The 19,047-nt window shown below is 48.3% G+C and overlaps 1 protein-coding gene across 3 annotated transcripts in view; it reads right to left on the bottom strand.

Moving 5' to 3' along the window:
* LOC103651639 (callose synthase 7) overlaps nt 1-19,047 on the bottom strand; it is a 58,329-nt gene that overhangs the window by 29,347 nt on the left and 9,935 nt on the right. For all 3 annotated transcript variants that reach the window (XM_020550613.3, XM_008677315.4, XM_020550612.2), the window contains exons 9-18: nt 15,960-16,092; nt 14,687-14,806; nt 14,522-14,598; nt 9,872-9,938; nt 5,822-5,929; nt 5,621-5,738; nt 5,181-5,512; nt 5,017-5,069; nt 4,887-4,947; nt 4,183-4,264 (exon numbers count right to left, since the gene is read on the bottom strand). In XM_020550613.3, the coding sequence (XP_020406202.1) occupies nt 4,183-4,264; nt 4,887-4,947; nt 5,017-5,069; nt 5,181-5,512; nt 5,621-5,738; nt 5,822-5,929; nt 9,872-9,938; nt 14,522-14,598; nt 14,687-14,806; nt 15,960-16,092 (1,151 nt within the window). The remainder of the gene's footprint in view (nt 1-4,182; nt 4,265-4,886; nt 4,948-5,016; nt 5,070-5,180; nt 5,513-5,620; nt 5,739-5,821; nt 5,930-9,871; nt 9,939-14,521; nt 14,599-14,686; nt 14,807-15,959; nt 16,093-19,047) is intronic.

Below are 19,047 nucleotides of genomic sequence, written 5' to 3'. Positions count from 1 at the left end.
TTCTGTTGGGTTTCAGCTCTAGTCTACCCCAACTTGATTGGGACTAAAAGGCTTTGTTGTTGTCGTTGTTGGACAACCGATTGCCTTGCAAAACGAGGACTTCCACATCCTCCAATGGTCAGGCTGATGAAACAATACAACATACCCTGGTTGCTTGTGTTTTTGCAAGGCAGGTTTGGTAAGCTATCGTTCATGTGTTGGGTTTGCTTCCATTTGCACCACAGATAGAGGATTCTTGTTTTTCTAGCAGGTGGTGCAAGACAATCAAGGTTGTTTCAAAGGATCAAAGAAAGGGCCTGAATCGCACATCGTCCTGCGCCTTTGAGGGTGTCAGTCCTTGTGCCCAAAAAGTTTTAGCTGTAGTTTTTGAGGAATGTATTTTGTGGTGTTGGTCTGATGCTAAGTGTTAGAACCTGTTTAGGGTTTTGGGGTTAGCCCCTTGTAATTACCATCATACCCTTGTATAATGGGCCAGGCACAACATCAATTGGTCTACTAATACAACTCACAACCCTGAGTTAGGGTTAGGGTTTCATTCTCCAACTTGGTATCACAGAGCTAGGTCTAGAATTTCCTGTATACATTTTTCTCCCTCCCACCTCCCCCATGTCCGTCGTCGACCTCCCCCCGTCGCCGGCCATCTCCAGGCCTGCTCGGCGGCCTCCCACAACCTCCCCTGGCGAGCAGCGCGAGTTCGTGCGCCCACCGACCCGTGTGTCGTCCTTGCCTGCGCGGCCCGCAAGTGCGCTCACTGGCCCGTGCGCCGTCCTGGCCTGCACGACCGCCGCCACCTCCCTTCCCGGCCCCGGCCCTGCGCTTGCTGCTCACTGGCGCGGTCCAGCCCCGCCGTCGTCGGTGCTTCACATGGCGGCGTCTTCCTCGACACCGAACCACCTCGTCGGCCTTCTCGCGGACGCGCTCCATGCCAGCGCCCTCTTCCACGGCGTCCCCCCCACCTCTGCTCCAAGCCTCGGCACGTTGCACCCCACGGAGGCAGGCCTCCCTCCCGCTGCCACCTCCGGTGCAATCGTTCTGCACCAAGCAGCGCTCGGTCTCCTTCCCGCGACACTCGGCGCGGCGCCCATCACCACCACCAGGCACGCCACCCCGTTGCCGAGAGCTTTCCTTCGCCGGCCTCCTGCGGTCCCGTTGCCCTCTCCCGCAGCCGGGCTACTCCTCTCCTCTGGCGACAACCCCACGCCCCCTGGTGCCGCCCCCCTGTCGTGGCTCTAGGCGCCACCCGACCCGTGCTGACCCCTTGAGTCGTCGTGCCCCCTTCATTCCCGGCCTTGGGCCTCTCACCAGTGCTCCCCTCGCTGTCCTCGGCGGCCACCGCCACTCTTACCGACCCTAGCGCTGCCCTATACAACAGCACCTCCCTTGGTGCGTCCCCTGCTACTCCACATCCCGTCGTTGCCTTGGTCGTCGGCGCCACTTTCTCCCGGGCTCCTCCCAGTTGTACTACTCTTCTTGTGTGTTCTCCTCCACGATGGCCAACTTGTCTAGGGCACCTTTGTGGCCTTCGATCGCGCCATGAGCTCTGTCCTTCGTGACTGCGTCGAACTTCACCAACATGTGGGTCGCCACGTGCCTGGATCGATTGTCTTCCCAGAGGTGTGATTGCCTCCCTAGCGATCGAGACCTTGTTGTCTCCCTCCCCTACTAGTGACTTTGTCAAAGCACCTCCCCTGGCTCTTTTCGCGCATTCTGTGGCTTCACCACCCTCTCCCTCTCCCACCGATTGAGTGGTCGACTCCTGAGCCTCCTTCCACATTACTCCTACCACTAGCTCATTATTCCACTCCCATCCACCACACCCCTCACATCCTCCCTCTATCGTTGTGAGCAACGGTTTCACCCTCCCGGTCACCTCAGTAGGTGCATCGGTTCTTCCGGGACCATTCTACCTTAATGACGTCCTTGTTGCTCCTGGTATGACTCATCCCCTTCTCTCGGTTCGTCGCTTCACTAGTGACAAGCACTGTTCTATGGAGTTTGATCCTAGGGGGCTCACCATACGCCACCTTACCACTCGTGTCGTGCTCGCTCGATGTGACATCTCTAGTCCCCTCTACTCTATTCACTTGCCCTCCACTTCCCCGCCGGTGTATCCTCCCCCCATGCTCTTACTACCACCACTACCTCCACCATTTGGCATCGTCACCTCGGTCACCCTGGACCTTATGTGGTGTCCCAACTCTCACGTTGCTCCGATATCTCTTGTAGTCGGGGTTCCTCTGGGCACCTCTGCCATGCCAACCAGCTCGGTCGTCACTCTCATCTTCCTTTTTCCACTTCCACGTCCAGGGCTGCTCAGGCCTTTGATTTTGTTCATTGTGATCTCTAAACCTCCCCTGTCCTCAGCCTTTCTGGTTACAAATACTACCTAGTCATTCTGGATGATTTTTCTCATTTTCTTTGGACTTTCCCACTTCGGTTGAAGTCTGAAACGTTCGCCACCCTCACCCACATCTTCGCCTGGGTCTCCACCCAGTTCCGTCGTCCGGTTCATGTCCTCCAGTGTGACAATGGTCGTGAGTTCGACAACTCCACCTCTTGTTCCTTCTTCCTCCCACGGCATGCAGTAGCGTCTCTCATGCCCTTACACCTCTCCCCAGAACAACCGAGCCTAACGCATCATCCGCACCACCACCAATATGATTCGATGTCTCCTCTTTCAGGCGTCTCTCCCTGCCAGCTACTAGGCAGAGGCCCTGAACACCGCTACCCATCTCCTCAACCGCCTTCCCTCGAAGGCGGTGAGCCACCCCACTCTACCCTGTATGGCACAGCCCCTCCTACGATCACCTTCGTGTCTTTGGCTGTACTTGCTATCCTAACACCTCCGCCACCGCTCCCCACAAGCTATCTCCCCGCTCCACTTGTTGTCTTTTCCTCGGTTACTCTCCTGACCACAAAGGGTACCGCTGCCTTGACCTCCTCTCTCACTGCATCATTGTCTCTCGTCATGTCGTCTTTGACGAAGACATTTTTCCCCTTGCTAGCTCCTCCCCACCTACAGATCTTGACTCTACTTGAGTCTGATCATGTTCCCCTCCACCATGGTCGTTCCCGACCGCGCCCCACCCCACCTCGATGCCTTCGCTCGCACCTTTACCCGCGCCACACGCGGCTCAGACGTCGCGCCTTGTGCCGCTACACGTGCCACGCGCGGACCTGACGCCTCCGCCCGTGTTTCTATCGGCGCCACGCACGGCCCCGTCGATAGGGCCTGCGCCACGCGAGGCCCTGTCTCCTCCGGCTACGCCATGTGTGGCCCCATCGACGAGCGCGGCTCGCTTCGCCAATCCCGCCCTCGTCTACCACTGTCGTGAACGGGCTACTTCCTCGGTCCCCGCCGACTCGCATGCCCGTTCCCGCACCGAGCCTCCAGTCTACCACCCGGTCGCCATCCACCGCGACCCCGACTACGTCCACCCGATGGTGACTCACCGCGCAGCCGGCGTTCTCCGCCCTGTCAATTGGCTAATATTGACGGCTGATGCTCCTCTAAACGCCTCCTCAGTCCCCTCCTCCGTTCGCGTTGATCCCCACTGGCATCGCGCTATGGAGGAGTATGTGGCCCTGCTGGCCAACCACACCTGTTTAGGGTTTTGGGGTTAGCCCCTTGTAATTACCGTCATACCCTTGTGTAAGGGGCCACGCCCAACATCTAATGGTCTCTTCCCTGAGTTAGGGTTTCATTCTCTAACTCTAAGTAATTGCAACAACTTCTTTGTAGGTCTCTGCTTATGGATGCTTAGGCACCTAGTGGACTGAGGTCCTGTGTATTATTATAGCATGTGGGATGTGGTGCTAAAAGTTAGGCACCTGGTGTGCTGAGGTAGTTTGTGTTTTATAGTGTGTGGCGCTAAAAGTCCTGTACTAGGTTTCTGGGTGGGGGGGTAGGCCCTGCCTCTCCTTTGTTTTCTCTCTCTCTCTCTTCTTATTCTTAATGAAACAACACGCAGCACTGTTTTCAAGTCATCCGATTAATCGCCCTAGTCGGTCAGCCAGAACGACCAGCAAGTCATCCGACTTGGAAACATTGACACGCGAGACGCAACTCTTGCGTTATTCGAGAGAAATAAGTAGCATTCACATTTTACAAAAAGAACTGAAGCATAGACATTATTGCATGAACTATGGAACACAATCACAAACTCATCACAATATGCTTACAGAAAGGGAAGATTTGATGCCATTCATAGTTCCCAACTTGTTGGTCAAGAATGAACTTTGTTGGATCAATCAATGGTGATATCTGTACAAAAATGAACATGAATAGAGTTAAGAACATATTCTTAAGTGTGACTTCACATGTAAAGCAAAGGAAACTATTTAACAATATTATCTATGTAAAATATATTCTAGATTTTTCCCACAAAAATACACCTGCAAGATGAGTTTGACTTGCAGGTCTCTCTTTTTTGAGACAATCTTGATAAATATTCAAAAAACGCACAGGAGGCAATCTTGACCGTTGAGGATGACCCTAGGGATCTTTCCTAATCATCACTAAGACCTCAAACAAAAAAAGGAAATAATGCCTCGCTAACAAACAAATTAACTAAGTTTATCTCAAAATCTGCTCTTACGCAAATTCCTTTCTGTGCCACTCATCGTTATCACATCCTCTAAGGTTACCAATTGTGCAAACCAAGAAATACCAGAAAAATTAATTGGAAACTGGGCAATGAACTTTTTAGGGGAACAAAATCCTCATGATATATGGTGCGATAGATTTCTCAACTCCTGATGCAAATAAATTGTTTTCTACACGTAAACAAATTTGCATCAGCCCAGCAGTATAAGTAGTAATGCATCAAGCCAAAATATATATCTTGCTATAACAGAAATGCTGCTTAAAGTGTGTCTTAACATACCTCAACATAGAAACTGAATGCAAGCTTGGAGATGAGCAGAACAGCCCAAAAGAAGACATACCTGTTGATTTCATTTGAGTGTCGTCAATGATAAGAAAAGGCAATAACTTGAGAAATGTGAAGCGCTTACTTAAGGATTGACAAAATATCTCCGTGCATCCCACGTCCAACATACAATCTAGGCTGGACATAGCAAAACATTGTGTAACCACTAATGATGTGCAATGCTTCAAGCAACCGTGTGAAGACATTGCGTTCAAAAAAACCGTGTGAAGACAAAAAGGAGGGACAGACCTGAATCCACCACATCAGGAGAACCAACACTCGTGAATCTGAGCGCTCCATGACATTCTGAAGTTGTGGCAACAAGAAAAACAAGGCAGCAAGAATATCCGGAACCATATATATGACGATCGCAATGTTATAAACTGATTGATTATACCAATCCCCAATCCAACTATTTAGGATTTTGCCAGCACCGGATGGGTATTTGATGGAACTAGAATAGGTCAATGGAAGAATAATTATCCAAGCAATGGCGACAACAAATTTTAGTAAATATCTGACTAACTTTGTCCACTCCATACTACCCCATGCTTGTACAGTAAACATTATATCCAGAGTTACTGCAGAAGTAGAAACCAGAAATTTGAATTATACCATGTAAACATATTTTACTTTAAACATAAATAAAGTGCCTGTGCATAGGTCAATGCACTAAAATATTGATGTACCTGTTATAAAGTTGAGTAGAGCTGCTGTGATAAAAACACTTAATACATTTTTTAAAACAGTTCCATCGGTAATTCCAGAAAGAGATCCAGAAGAACTCCATGAAACTATGAGCATTGCCTGGAAAGACAAGGCATATCTTCTTAATATTCATAAGGAGAAACTCAAAAATAATCTTCATGCACTTCAGGAGAAAGAATTACCTGGAAAGCAAGTATAAAAAACATCCACATTCGATTAAAACTTCTAAATATGTGCAGAAATGTGCGTACTTCAACAAAATTGGTCTTGGGCTTTCTTGCCATGCCGCACTGTAAAAAAGGAAAAATAGTTTGAGAAGAGCACCTGGCATAACCATTTGGTCAAGTGAACATGAAACTCTTCTAATTTCTAATCGTGTTTAATGGCTCCTTTTTAGGGAAAATCTATGCCTGGGAAGAACGCTACCTTAATGTTTCCATGCAATTATAAATTCATCTGATGTCTTTGAAGGATACATGTTAGCATGTCTTATAGTTATAGTAGAAGCTATACGGTTCTGATGTTCTCCCTCAGTCCCAAAATAAACACACTTCTAGCATTCAAAATTTGTCCCATAATAAGTGATTTTTTAGGCTACCGATCATCTAGCACTATTACTGTTTCCTACTCTCTACTTCCAAAGTGTAATTATTACTTGTTACTATAACTTTGGATAGGGTTATATATGTAATTTATACTAGCATTGGTCTCTCCACCCACATCCTAGAAGTGCACTTATTTTGGGATGGAGGGAGTATTATTTTTTATACAAAAGGTGATTATAATATACTATATGCACCTGCTGCTTAAAATAGCTCTAGGATAGTACTGATGGAACTGCATGATGATCCAATGTCATTTCTGTAAACATCTAATGCATTAAGTGTGCAAAAGATTTACATTGTCATAGTATTTATCTTGCACATGACGATAAGTCTAGTTGCTTAAAGTATGAATTGATTCATGACATCATTATGTGCGCAGGTTTAAGGAATAATTTTCTATTCGCCATTGCAAAAGATACCATTGCAAAAGGAATAATCCCAATATGTCATTTGTGTTACAAATCTTGACCTTATTTGCCACAGCCGTCAATTACATTACTTTTTTCCGATAAATTTCTTCAAAACTATCAATTTTGCATGTCTTGAACTTGAAGTTCAGGCTCACTCTCTGTCTCTCATACCTCTCTTCTGCTCTCCCATGGAGATTGTCCAGGTAAACAGATAAAGGGAGGCATATGGAGCAGTAGGCAGAATTCCTCATCCGCTATCCATCTCCGATAATCACGCTTACCCTTTAATAGCTCAGCAGCATTAGGAAGTACCAGCGAATAATTTGACTTCGACCACCGATCACGCGGACGGGGGCATGAGTGGGCGGCATCGACGGGACCAGCAGTGCGCCGCTAGATCGGCAGCGGACGCTCGACCGCCCGTTGGGGCGTCGCGTCGGGCGGAACCACGGAGGGCAGCCACACGTATCAGCGAGGAGAGTGCGGTGCTCCGGCAGTCCGCGCTCGGCTGCCGGTCGAGGGCATCGCGTCAGGCGGAGCCACGGACGGCTGCAGACCGGCCGCTACCAGCAAGACAAGTGGGCGGGCCGGGATCGAGGAGTGGTGGCCAAAGAGAACAGGTAAGTGCTCTTCTCTCATTCTCGTCGGAGGGGGCTCTCGGTGTTGGGAGGCGGCCACCTCGGCCTGTCTCTCGCCGTCGTTTCTCTAGTTTCAGAGGCATGCAACGGCGATGCCTGGCTACGTATGCACGGAAGGGTTGTCATCGCAAGACTTTGGCGCCTACAGAGGTGGTCGCCGTGAGTGCTCCGGCGAAGGAGACGGAAAACCTGTTACGCCTTGAGCAAGTGGTAGATGACGAGCCCGGGTCTGTAACCAGTGTATGCTCAACGCCGGTGAAAGCTGGAACTCGGTTATCTGTCCCTGGGACTGGGTCCAAGGGTGGCGTCGGTGGCAGGCAGCCGGGTTGCTTGTCCGCTCCTTCAAAATTTCTATGGAAGGAGTTACTGAAGCCTGTAGGTGATGGTGCCATTGGAGTATGTGGATCGGGACCAGGGCCGTCGCTGGGTCCAAGCTTGCATTCTCCCTCTTCGTCTCCTCCATCCAGGAACAAGGTGAAGCCATGGCAGGGCAAATTGCCATCACCGCGGCGTTCCCGAAGTTCACAGTTGAAGACGCAATCGCAAAGGCGCAGTGGCGATGCACCTCTGGTCAGAGTCGTATTCATGGGTTGAAGATAACGCATTCGGAGGATGTGTCTGTGGATCTGTTAGCTGTCAATTCAAATTCTCGCTCTTTTGGAAAGGCTGGTGATCGGGCGATTTTTAGGGATTCTCAAAAGGATTCATCACTGCAATCATGGGGGTTTGCCATAACTGGTGCATGTCCTCGTTGGTTTGGGAGGGCCCAGCAGCTAATACTCAACCCTGGGATTCCTTATAGGCCTACGCCTGGGTTGGCATCCCTTTTCTCCCGATCGGGTACCAGATCATCACCTTCCAGAGCAGTCCATACTCCTCGCACGGTTTTGGCTCCCTGCTCTTACGTCGCGGTGGCCAGGAACGGGATGGCTCGGGTGGAGAACATGGCGGCCCTGGAGGTGGCAGAGGCCAGAATCTGTCTGGAGGCGCAGGCAATCATGCCGTCGGTCATCATCAGCTTGGCGGCGCAGGCAGTCGCATTGTTGATCAGGGACAGGGCACCAGCCTGGGCAGGGGAGGAAACCAACTGGTGTTCCACCCCGGCTATGGGGCGGTGGTCGTCCTTTTAGGCGTCGTGGAGGATTCCGTGGAAGGCCAAGTGTCTAGTGTGGTGGCAGAGGCAGCGCTGTCGGGGGCCGAACCTTCGCTGGTCGTGCAATGCCACTCCAGAATAAGGTTGGAGGCGCTCATGGCAGGTTCACTAATGGAGGGTCTTCTTCAGTGTCGGCTGTTGGACAGGGACAGGGACAGGGGGTTTCAGGGTGTTCTTCGGTGACTCCAGATGTTTCAAAGATTGTGGACTTGCTTCAACAGGCATTCGTAGCGGCAAATGGTAGCGGGAGTGCAGCTAGGCATGTTCCAGATAGAACTTGGGAACAGATTGTTTCCCTGCTGCAACAGTCTGTGGGGAAGGACCATTCCACGCCTAACTCTAGGTGGGATGTAGTGAGTCTGGATCAGGGGTCTCATCTCAGTTCTAAGCTTGAGACAATCAAAGAGCTCTCTAAACCAACTCAATTGGATGACAAGGTGGGATCTTCTATGGTAACAGTGGCAAAAGAAAAAGTGTTGTTCTGTTTCAGGTGCAAAACAAAAGGACATCAGTTGAGTGACTGCAACATTGAGTTGTTTTGTGAAGTTTGTGATGTCAAAACGCACTTAACTTCGAAGTGTCCGGTGGTTCGTACCTGCAAAACCTTTGTTGTTCCTTGTGGGTATGCGGTAGAGGGCCTGGGGTTTTACTTTATACCTCAACCCAACCCAGTCAAGCCGAGGCAAGGTGGCTGTAATGGTACAGTGACCGTTGTGGATGGTTCATTAGCAGAGGAGCAGAATAAGAATGAGCTGAAAAGGTTGGTGGCACCTGATTGGGAATGGAGTGTGAAGAGTTTAGGGAACAATGTGTTCTCAATGGGTTTCCCTTCAACGAGTGAACTTCACAGAATGATTGAATGGGGAACAGTTCATACAAAATTTGGAGCACAAATGCAAGTCAGGGAAGATAGTTTTGGAGAGGAAATAAAATAAGAGATGCCTAAGGTTTGGGTACAGTTTACTAGTCTACCTAAGGAACGTTTTTCTCATGTACATCATGGCTTGACTGGTCAATAGTGGCAAATAATGCTAAGGTTTGGAGTATGGATGCATATTTAAGATTAGACTTTTTACATTGCATATTGTGGATTTGAATTTTTGTGATGGTACATTCTGAATTGGCAACATTTGCAATAGCAAATAAAAAACTTATTCCTTAGTTACAAGTACAACATTGGATTTACTACAAGGATGCACATTGCAATCCTTGTAATGAACACATAAGTCTATATGGACTAGGAATACTAGTTATGAACACATTTGCTCCAGATTTTATTGAGCAGCTTGAAAAATAAAACTGCGCACTATACTTAAGTCATAATGTTGTTGATCAGACTATTGACACTAAGCTCATACTGCAGCAATGTTTAGGAGGGAGTTCCAGTACACTGAAGATATTAAATTAAATAATAACTATTACTTACCCCTTTATAAAAGAAGTTGGAAGAAAGATCCGGCGGCCAGTTAAGCTCAGTAAAACATTTCTCTGACCTATGAGAGAAAGAAATCCCCAAAAAAATAATAAGTAAATTTTGCAAATTTACACTAACATTGCATAAACTATCACAAAACTACAGCATTAATGTCACTCATTCAATCTGGACCCCATGTCAGGACAAATGGGCCAGGAAAGAGAGAGATGGCAACGGGGATTTCCCCGTCGGGGGATAGCTCCCCATCCCCGCGAAAAAAAAAATTCCCCGTGGAGATCCCCACGAACGCTCGCGGGGGACATTTCTTCCCCATCCCCGTTCCCCGTGGGGATAAATCCCCGACGGGATCCCCGTCCCCGCTTAAATTATAATTAGAATATATGTCCTTTGTTATTAATATAAACCATTATCACTTATACATATTGTCATATATAGAAAATCATTATGTGTGTATCAAAATGAACACATTTGTAACAATGAGTGATCTCTTGACAAGGTAATTATTTATTTTTTATCATTAACTAGTACACGAAAACAACATCACGTGAAAGTCTAACGGGCCCCCGCGCCCCGTCCCCGTTTACCCTTCGGGGGAAGAAATTTCTCCGTTTACATCCCCGTGGGGAAAGAAACTTCCCCATCCCCATCCTCTAACGGAGGAATTCCCCGCGGGGAATCGGGGATCGGGGCCCCATTGCCATCTCTTAAGAACTAGGACCAAGCCCTGGCCAACCACAAGGCCACCCGGTGTGCGGCTAGGGGATAAAGCCATCGTCTTCCCCTCAAATCTCCCGCCCGATACCTAGGAGGATTTGATATAAAAAGAAGTTTGGCATAAAAAATTACGGAAAATAAATATTGGGACAAAAAGAGGTTTGGGACAAAATCAGGAGAAATGAATAGAGAAATGTTTAGGAAATAAGGTCGAGTTTATTTAGGAAAAAGAACGGGTTTGCTAGGAAAGAATAAACCTATACTATAACCTATTAAGAACCTAATGTGGGCACCTGGTGCTACCACGGCTTCACCCTCGGCGCTGACATGCTGGACCCGCCCCACGCGCCCACCTGCCTTGCCTAGCACCCGACCCCGCCCGCGCAGCTACCATCAGACCACACATACCTTAGCCTTGCCTAGCACCCGACCCCACCCGTGCAGCTACCATCAGACCACACATACCTTAGTGTTTAGAAATAACCAATAATTCAACATCAACATAGCTTTTAGTCTCAAGCAAGTTGGGGTAGGCTAGAGTTGAAACCCAACAAGATGTCACAAAAAGGAGAAAGAGAGAGAAAGGGGAGAGGAAAAGCTTTTGAGAGCACTAAAAGGAAAAAGGCCTAATCACGGTTCAGGCACGTGGATAGCTTCTTTCCAAGCACTTCTATCCAAACACAACTCCATTGGGATATTCCATTCCTTCAAGTCCCTTTTGATTGCCTCCTCCCATGTCAATTTTGGCCGACCTCTGCCTCTCTTCACATTATTGCCACATCTTATGATGCCTCTATGCATCGGTGCCTCTGGGGGTCTCCGGTGGACATGCCCAAACCATCTCAACCGGTGTTGAATAAGCTTTTCTTCAATTGGCGCTACTCCTAGCCGATCGCGTATGTCATCGTTTCTCACTCGGTCCAGTCTTGTGTGCCCACATATCCAACGAACATACGCATGTCTGCGACACTTAGTTGTTGGATATGTCGCCTCTTAGTAGGCCAACACTCAGCCCCATATAACATAGCAGGCCTAATCGCTATCATGTAGAACTTGTCTTTCAACTTCTGTGGCACTCTCTTGTCGCATAGGACTCCTGATGCTTGACGCCATTTCATCCACCCGCTTTGATTCTATGGCTAACATCTTCATCAATATCACCATCTCTTTGTAGCATCGATCCCAAATAACGGAAGGTGTCCTTCTTTGGTACTACCGGACCTCCCAAACTTACATCTCCATCCTCACTAATTGTAGTACCAAAGTCACATCTCATATACTCGGTTTTGGTCCTGCTAATTCTAAATCCTTTTGACTCTAGGGTCTGACGCCATAACTCTAACCAATAATTATATAAAAAATAGTGCAGAGCGAGCTCTCGAACCCACGTCCCCTTGCTCCAGAAATGCGGGTCTAACCACCAGACCACACATACATTAGTGTCTAGAAATAAACAATAATTATATTTGAATAAATACCTTAGTATCTATTTATATGATATATAAAAAACGTAGCAAAGCATGGGCATTTGGCTAGTCAAACTTTAAGGACTATTCCTATAGTATGCTTGGAGTACAAGTCCTTTAGGGACTATAAATATAGGGCCAATATAACCATCACAATCTAAGCAAGGAATAGAGCCCTCCCTCCCTCCCTGTGTCACAATCTGCTACCCTAGCAGCAGCCGCTAGGCGCTAGCAACTCAACCGGCCCTCAGGAGAGGGCCGTGACATTTAAGCTTCTAATTCATGTTTCCCTCGACCTCTCTTAACACAAAACTATACTCAAAATCTAAGCTTCACAGCCCAAGCCTAAATCCTAGACTCAACCTTGAACAAGCTCTATTTGCAGACAAGGGGTAGTGTCACGTGGGGTTCTCTTGCACACATCAGCAGTTTAACACTATCGAACGAAGAAAACATGTTATGTAAAATTTAGGCTTGGGCCCGCGCTCCGATCGGACGACTAAAACTGTAACGGTAACAGAATTACTAAAACTGTAACGGGATAACTAAAACTGTAATGAAATGACAGAAACTGTAACGGAATAAACGAAACTGTAATGAAATGACTTAATTGAACAAATGTGTACTGAATGAGTGAATGACCGAGGGAAAAAGTAATATCTTAAATTATCATCAAAGTGTCTTAAATCAAATTACACATGATTAAGAATACTTGAATGTTAGTGAATGTCTTAAAATATAATTTGAATGACTTAATGTAAAACAAAAAAAACTCAACCTACGGGGGTAAGACAACCCCCGAGTATTGTATTAAGAAGACCTTCTCACACAGATCGAGAAAACCCCCCAAACCCCTACCCCACCCATACACAGCAGCATCAAAGCAAAAAATAGTTGTGAGAACAACTGCAGCCGGGGCCTAGCCTTAGACCTGTGCTTTGGCGTGGGACAGACAAGGGGATTTTTTTAACCACGGCCTGAAATTCGCTCCCACGGGGAATCGAACCCAGGACTTGAGGAGTTCTACTCAGACCACCTAACCAATTCAGCGAGAGGCCCTTTCGCTTAATGTAAAACAAGAAGGATGAAAATGTTGAGTGACTTAAATGAAACTACAAAATAGTTGTTAATTGAACAAAATGTATACTGAATGAGTAAATATCTTGAGAGAAAAAAGGGAATGCTTGAATAATCATCAAATTGTCTTAAATCAGATTACATGTGATTAAGAAATACTTGAATGTTACTGAATGTCCTAAAATATAATTGGAAGAACTTAATGTGAAACGAGAAAGGTGAGAATGGTGAGTGATTTAAATGGCACTACAAACAGCTGACACCAAAATATAAACTGAATGAGTGAATGGTTGAGAGAAAATAGGGAATGTCTTAAATAATCATCAAAGTGTCTTAAATCAAATTACACATAATTAAAAAATAGTTGAATGTTACTGATTGTCTTAAAATAAATTAGAACGACTTAATGTAAAATGAGAAGGATAAGAATGTTGAGTGACTTAAAAGACACTACAAATAGCTGACATCTCTTTAAAATGGTTGAAGAAACAACTAATTGCTTAACATATAATAAAAATAACTTAAAACGACCTGAGATTGTTTGGACATCATATGGCAAATAATAAAACCGAACAAAAATCAGTGAAATGGCTGAAAATTGCATTAAAATAACATAAAAGGGACCCAAAGAATAAATAATGGATGTAAAAAAAGTCATCACCCAACCAAATCGTGGCCTTGATCTAATAAGTTATTAGTGGGTTCGTTCCGCGGTCTGGTTGCTCGGCTGGCTGGATCGGTTGGACCGTGGGTTCTAGGTGATGCGCCAATTGGTTTATCACCTTAGGTGACAAATAGAGTGTGTGTATGTATATATATAGGGCAACACTACTCGTCGCCTAGGTGAAGCTTCCCACAGCCGGTAATAACTAAAGAATGTTCAGTAATTATCGCGCGTGCCTCCCGCTCAGGCGTCGCTTCGCGCGAATTTTTCTCCCGCCTGCCCAGCGGCCTCGCGCGCGCGAATGCCTTTTCCCTCGTGTGCTCTGCTCTTCCGTCCTGCTCATTTTAAACGCCTGCGCGCGAGGGTAGCAGCCAGCGAGGAAATTTGCAAAAAAAAAGGGGTTGTGGCGATAATATAAATATATATACTAAGTATTTGAAAATAAAAATATAATCATGTTTGAATAAATACCATATTTAATCCAAATCTACCTGTAAGATATATATATAAACCGTAGCAATGTATGGGCAAGTAACTAGTACAATTAACATATATATTTGGTCAAAATTAAGAATCTTTGACTACTCGGCAAACGAGATTTACATTCTTTTTTGGTATAGAGTGAGTATTACAATCCAAGAGGACAAACAAAAATGTCATTGTGGAAAAACACATACACACTAATAGCCTAGTTTTGCAATAGTTTGGCAGAGAAGTTACCAAAATAGTTCATTCAGGTCATCATAATTTCTCCAAGCCGAGTGGCCTGCTGTACCCCCTCTACTTTTTTGTGCTTCCTTCAGGATGAATGAAGAATAATAACTTTTTAAGCACAATACATCTAGAATATTAATGTGGATTGCTCTTTGAACTTTATGCACTCACTTTTTGCAGAACCTTAAAGATAGGTTCAATGACATTTTTCAGAAATGATCCCTCTTCCACAGGTGCTTGTGGTGGTTGAAAATTGTTTTCATCAACCATGTCATGCAACTGTTTTGCCATCTGTCACATAAATTAAAATTGCATGGCTGTCAAAGTTTTATATTAGTATATATATACAAGAAACTCAACAAATCTGCAACTACACACATATTACAATTCAACTTTATGTTGCACAATGACAGCCTCGTTGAATAGGTAGTATAGTTCATGATTGGCTATTGATAAATTTATTTCTTACAATGGATATTCAGCGAATCATGCTTACAACTGGATCTTGAGTGAATGCCAAGTTTCCCATAGTTACAAGAGCTTTAATCCATCTTTTTTCCATCTCTAGTGTTAGGAATTGTGGTTTGGTGTAGTAACTCATATTCAGTACCAATGGGATGGATTCAACTGAGGCTCATATATCCATATTGTTCTGAACCGTATGATTGTCTATTAACAAATTCAACATTTTACAATTGATATTCATACATAGCATAAGGACCAATGTGATTTGTGTTGAGCTATTAGGGTCTGGAAGAGTACTAATAAGTATTAAGGATCTCAACCTATCATTTAACACAAGTTTTTCTTCAGTGGATTATGTCGCCTCTGATGATCAAATCACATATTAATGCCTTATAAAAAGTGATAGATTTTGATGAAACATTGAAGCTCATCCTGTAAGAACTAAACATCAAGAAACTGGCCATATATTTGTTGGAGCAAATGAGTGAGTCAGACTTTGGAGATTTCAAATTGTTAGAGTAGTCCTCGCTGATGTTAGTCTTCTGTTATTAAGTCAAGTCAAGAGGTCAAGGTCTCTACCTTAGGCTGCAAGTTTGAATCAAGTCAAATCTTTTTCTTAGGTTGTAAAAAGCACTAGGGTTGTTATCTGTCCTCCCTTTCATCAGCTATATAACAGGTGAAGGCACCAGTCAGCTGCAGCTTACAGCAGCCCAAGACCAGACTCCCTCCTCACAACTAACATGGTGCATCAGCAAAACAGCAGCTACACCATACCAGTCCAACCAGCAACTGCACTATGCTAGTCCAACACAAACATCTTGAAAACTATCATGTTTAAACAGAATATGTCAACAATGTTCTTTTTTCTATGGAAAGGCAACAGATAAGCCATTCTAGAGAAATAATTAAAGCCCAAAAGTTTATCTGAGTAAATCAGAAGGAAGCTCAAAATGTTGTTTCTTAAATGAGAGATACTTACATGGTGGAATATGTAGCACAAGCATTCAGGCATAAACCGAACATTAGAAGCCTCACCCCAGATAAGAAGATACAAGCCAATGTGAAGAAGCTTCAGCTGTTGCTTCTTATGTTCTGTAATATCATGACTGATTCTACAACACAAAATAAAATAGCAGAAATTAAAATGGCATGTATGTGCTCTTAAGAACAATTGAGGTATGAAATGTTAATGGTTTCTTTCAAAAAAAGAAGAAATGCTAATGGAGGAAATGAGGAGAGGCTACAAGGAAACCCTCGATCAGAGAGCTCGATGGCCTCGCGTCACGTCTCGCCTTCCCCGCGCGACGTCCCGCCTTCCCCTAGCCCCCCTGCCGCGGTTCACTACGATCCCGGCGGCCACCCCTAGCCTCCCGCCGTTGCTCACCCCGGGCGCGGCGGCCACCCCTTCTGCCTCGTTGGTCCCTCCCCCGTCGCGCGGCTTGTTTCGTGTGGGCGTTCCAAGCTGGAGCGCTGGTGTGCGGAGAGCCCGGACTCCTCCGATTCTGGCGGCGTCCATCGTTCCTTCCGCGATGTTGTTCTTTCCTCCTCTGACGCGTCCTGCGCGGCGGTTTCTGTGGTGGGCGGTCGGGCGCTGTTGGCCGTGGCACTGACGCTTCGTCTTCGGCGGCTCCTGCTGGTGTTGCTTGCCCCTCGCCGGCCTGTCCCCGGGTTTCCCCCCGGATTACGCTCGTCCGGCGGGATCGTCCGAGGGGTGGTCGCACGGTCTACTCGCCCTGTTCCGCGCGTCCGGCTCCGGGCGGCTGGCAGAGGGCGGAATCCCACGGCTCCAGGTGCCGCCGTCTCCGTGCGGCTCGTCCTCCTCGCCGTGCCGTCCCGGCGGACCTCGTCGGCAAGTGTTTCAACTGCCTTTCGCCGTCGCACACTGCTGCTCTCTGTCGCTCGCGGACTCGCTGCTTCCGCTGCAAGTCCCTTGGCCATCGTTCTTCGGTGTGCCCGCAGGCGGCCTTCAGCGTGAGCCCTGCTGCCAGTACCGCTCCGGCTCGCATTTCTGTGTGGCAGCGTATCTCTCCGGCGGTGGCTGTCTCTAGTGCTGCCCATCCGCGACGGTCTTCTCCGGCGGATATGTGGCGGCGTATTTCTCCAACTGTGTCTGTCTCTAGTGCTGCCCTTCCGCGACGGTCTTCTCCGGCGGATATGGCAGGTAGTGCTGGTGCGACGCAGGGCGATGGGGGGCTCTCTGCCATGGATCGCGGCGGCATGGAGGGCCCGTCTCGTCGTCGCTGGCGTCCGCGGTATCGGGGGGGCCATGGTGATGGTCAGTCCGACCCTGCTATGGTGGTGGTTCAGCAACCAGAGCCTGCCCTGGAGCCTGCTCGTGGAGATGTGCCTCCTCCTTGTATCATTGACTGGAGCGATCAAGTGGCTAGTGGCGAGGAGGATCTCGCTAATGCAGTCATGGTTTATGTTATCAGTGATGAGCCCCTGGTCTCTGCTGGCGAGGTGGCGGCGGTGCTTGCTGCCAGGATCGATGTTGCCGCCAGCTCTCTGGTTCTCCGTCGGGCCTCTCCGTCGAGCTTCTTGTTGGTTCTTCCGGACCTGGTTCTGGTTGAGCGGTTGATTGGCCTTCGGCAGCCGGTCAGTTCTTCTGGAGGCGGTCTCAGTCTTCTGTGCAAACGTTGGAATCGTTTGGCCGGAGCTCATGGTCGTGTGTTGTCGTCCTTGATTGATGTGGAGCTTCGTGGCATCCCTGCCCATGTGTGGGAGACGTCTACTGTTGATCGCCTATTGTGCCCTTATGCCTGGATACAGCAAGTGCATCCTGATACGCTGGGGTTGTTGGATCTGTCAAGTTTCAGATGCTTGGCTTGGTGTTCCGCAAGTGCATCCTGATACGCTGGGGTTGTTGGATCTGTCAAGTTTCAGATGCTTGGCTTGGTGTTCCGATCTGTCCAAGCTTCCTTCTTCCAGGGAACTCTGGGTAGTTGAGCCGCCGTCGGCCATCGTTGAAGTCCCTCCTGTGAAACGGGTGTTATCCTATCCAGTTGAGTTGCGGTTCTCGGAGGTTCACGCTCCTGCTGCGCCTAGTCCTCCCGTGTCTGATGGCAGGGATGAGGACGATGGTGGTGACTCCTCCAGGGGTCGTCGGCGTCGGCCCCGCTCTCCTTCGCAGTCGACAGTCTGATCCGCTGGCGGGTACGACTTCCGGCGTGGGTGGAACGCTTCGGGAACCGGGCCCGGGCCGGGCTGGTTCCTCTTCCCTGCCGGCGTGCTCGGCGTTGTTGTCTGGTGGAGTCGAGGCGGAGGTCGCGGGTTCCGGGGAGTCTCCCGTTCCTGTGATGGTTCAACGTGGTCCCGCTTTGGTTGATGCGCCCGCATGCTCGTCCTTCCGGGGCGTGGGAGCTTAGGAGGGTGCTTTGGTTTGTGCCCTGATTAGTAATTGTTGCCCGGCTGTTTCGGCTTCTGAAGAGATGGCGGCGGCATCTGCATGTGTTGCTCCTAATGCTTTGATTGGGGGCGGCACGTCTGTTCCCATGTAGCACCCTATTGTTGTGATGCTTGCTTCGGGGTCCCCTGATCTTGGCCCAGTTGGTGTGGCTGAGCATGGGCCGGTTGGGCTGGACATGTTTTCGGGTATGGGCCAGGGTGAGGCTACGGATGGGTGTTCCCCCGGCCTGCTGACAGAACTGTGTCCTCCTGCCGGACTCCCTGTCGGCTTGGCAACGGGTGGATCCCCATTACCAGCCTCGTCGTGCTCTCCTCGTCACACCTTGGTGGCCGGCTCTGCAAAGTTGCCTTCCTCCTTGCCACCTACCCCTGCGGCTGTTGGCGCATACCGCCTGAGGTGGAGGAGCCTGCTCTCCCGTCCTCGGTATCGCCTATGGGCTATGGCCCGGCTGGCTGGGGCTTCCTCTTCGCCGACGCACGCGGTGGTGGAGGTGCCTACTCTCCCGGAGCCGGTCTCGACGCCTGCCCTGCCAGCTCGGTCTGCTCTCCCAGAGCCAGCCTTGCTTCCTGCCCGGCCAGCTGAGGTCCCCACTTCGCTGGCCCTGCGTGTCTACTCTCGGCGGAGGAGCCGTCCTGGGGCCCCGCCGCCCCTTGTCCCTGAC

This window comes from Zea mays, chromosome 3 (assembly GCF_902167145.1).
Source record: "Zea mays cultivar B73 chromosome 3, Zm-B73-REFERENCE-NAM-5.0, whole genome shotgun sequence".
Classification (NCBI taxonomy): Eukaryota; Viridiplantae; Streptophyta; class Magnoliopsida; order Poales; family Poaceae; genus Zea; species Zea mays.
The sequence above is the reverse complement of the archived record's forward strand: the minus strand, read 5'-3'. Positions and strand labels throughout refer to the sequence as shown.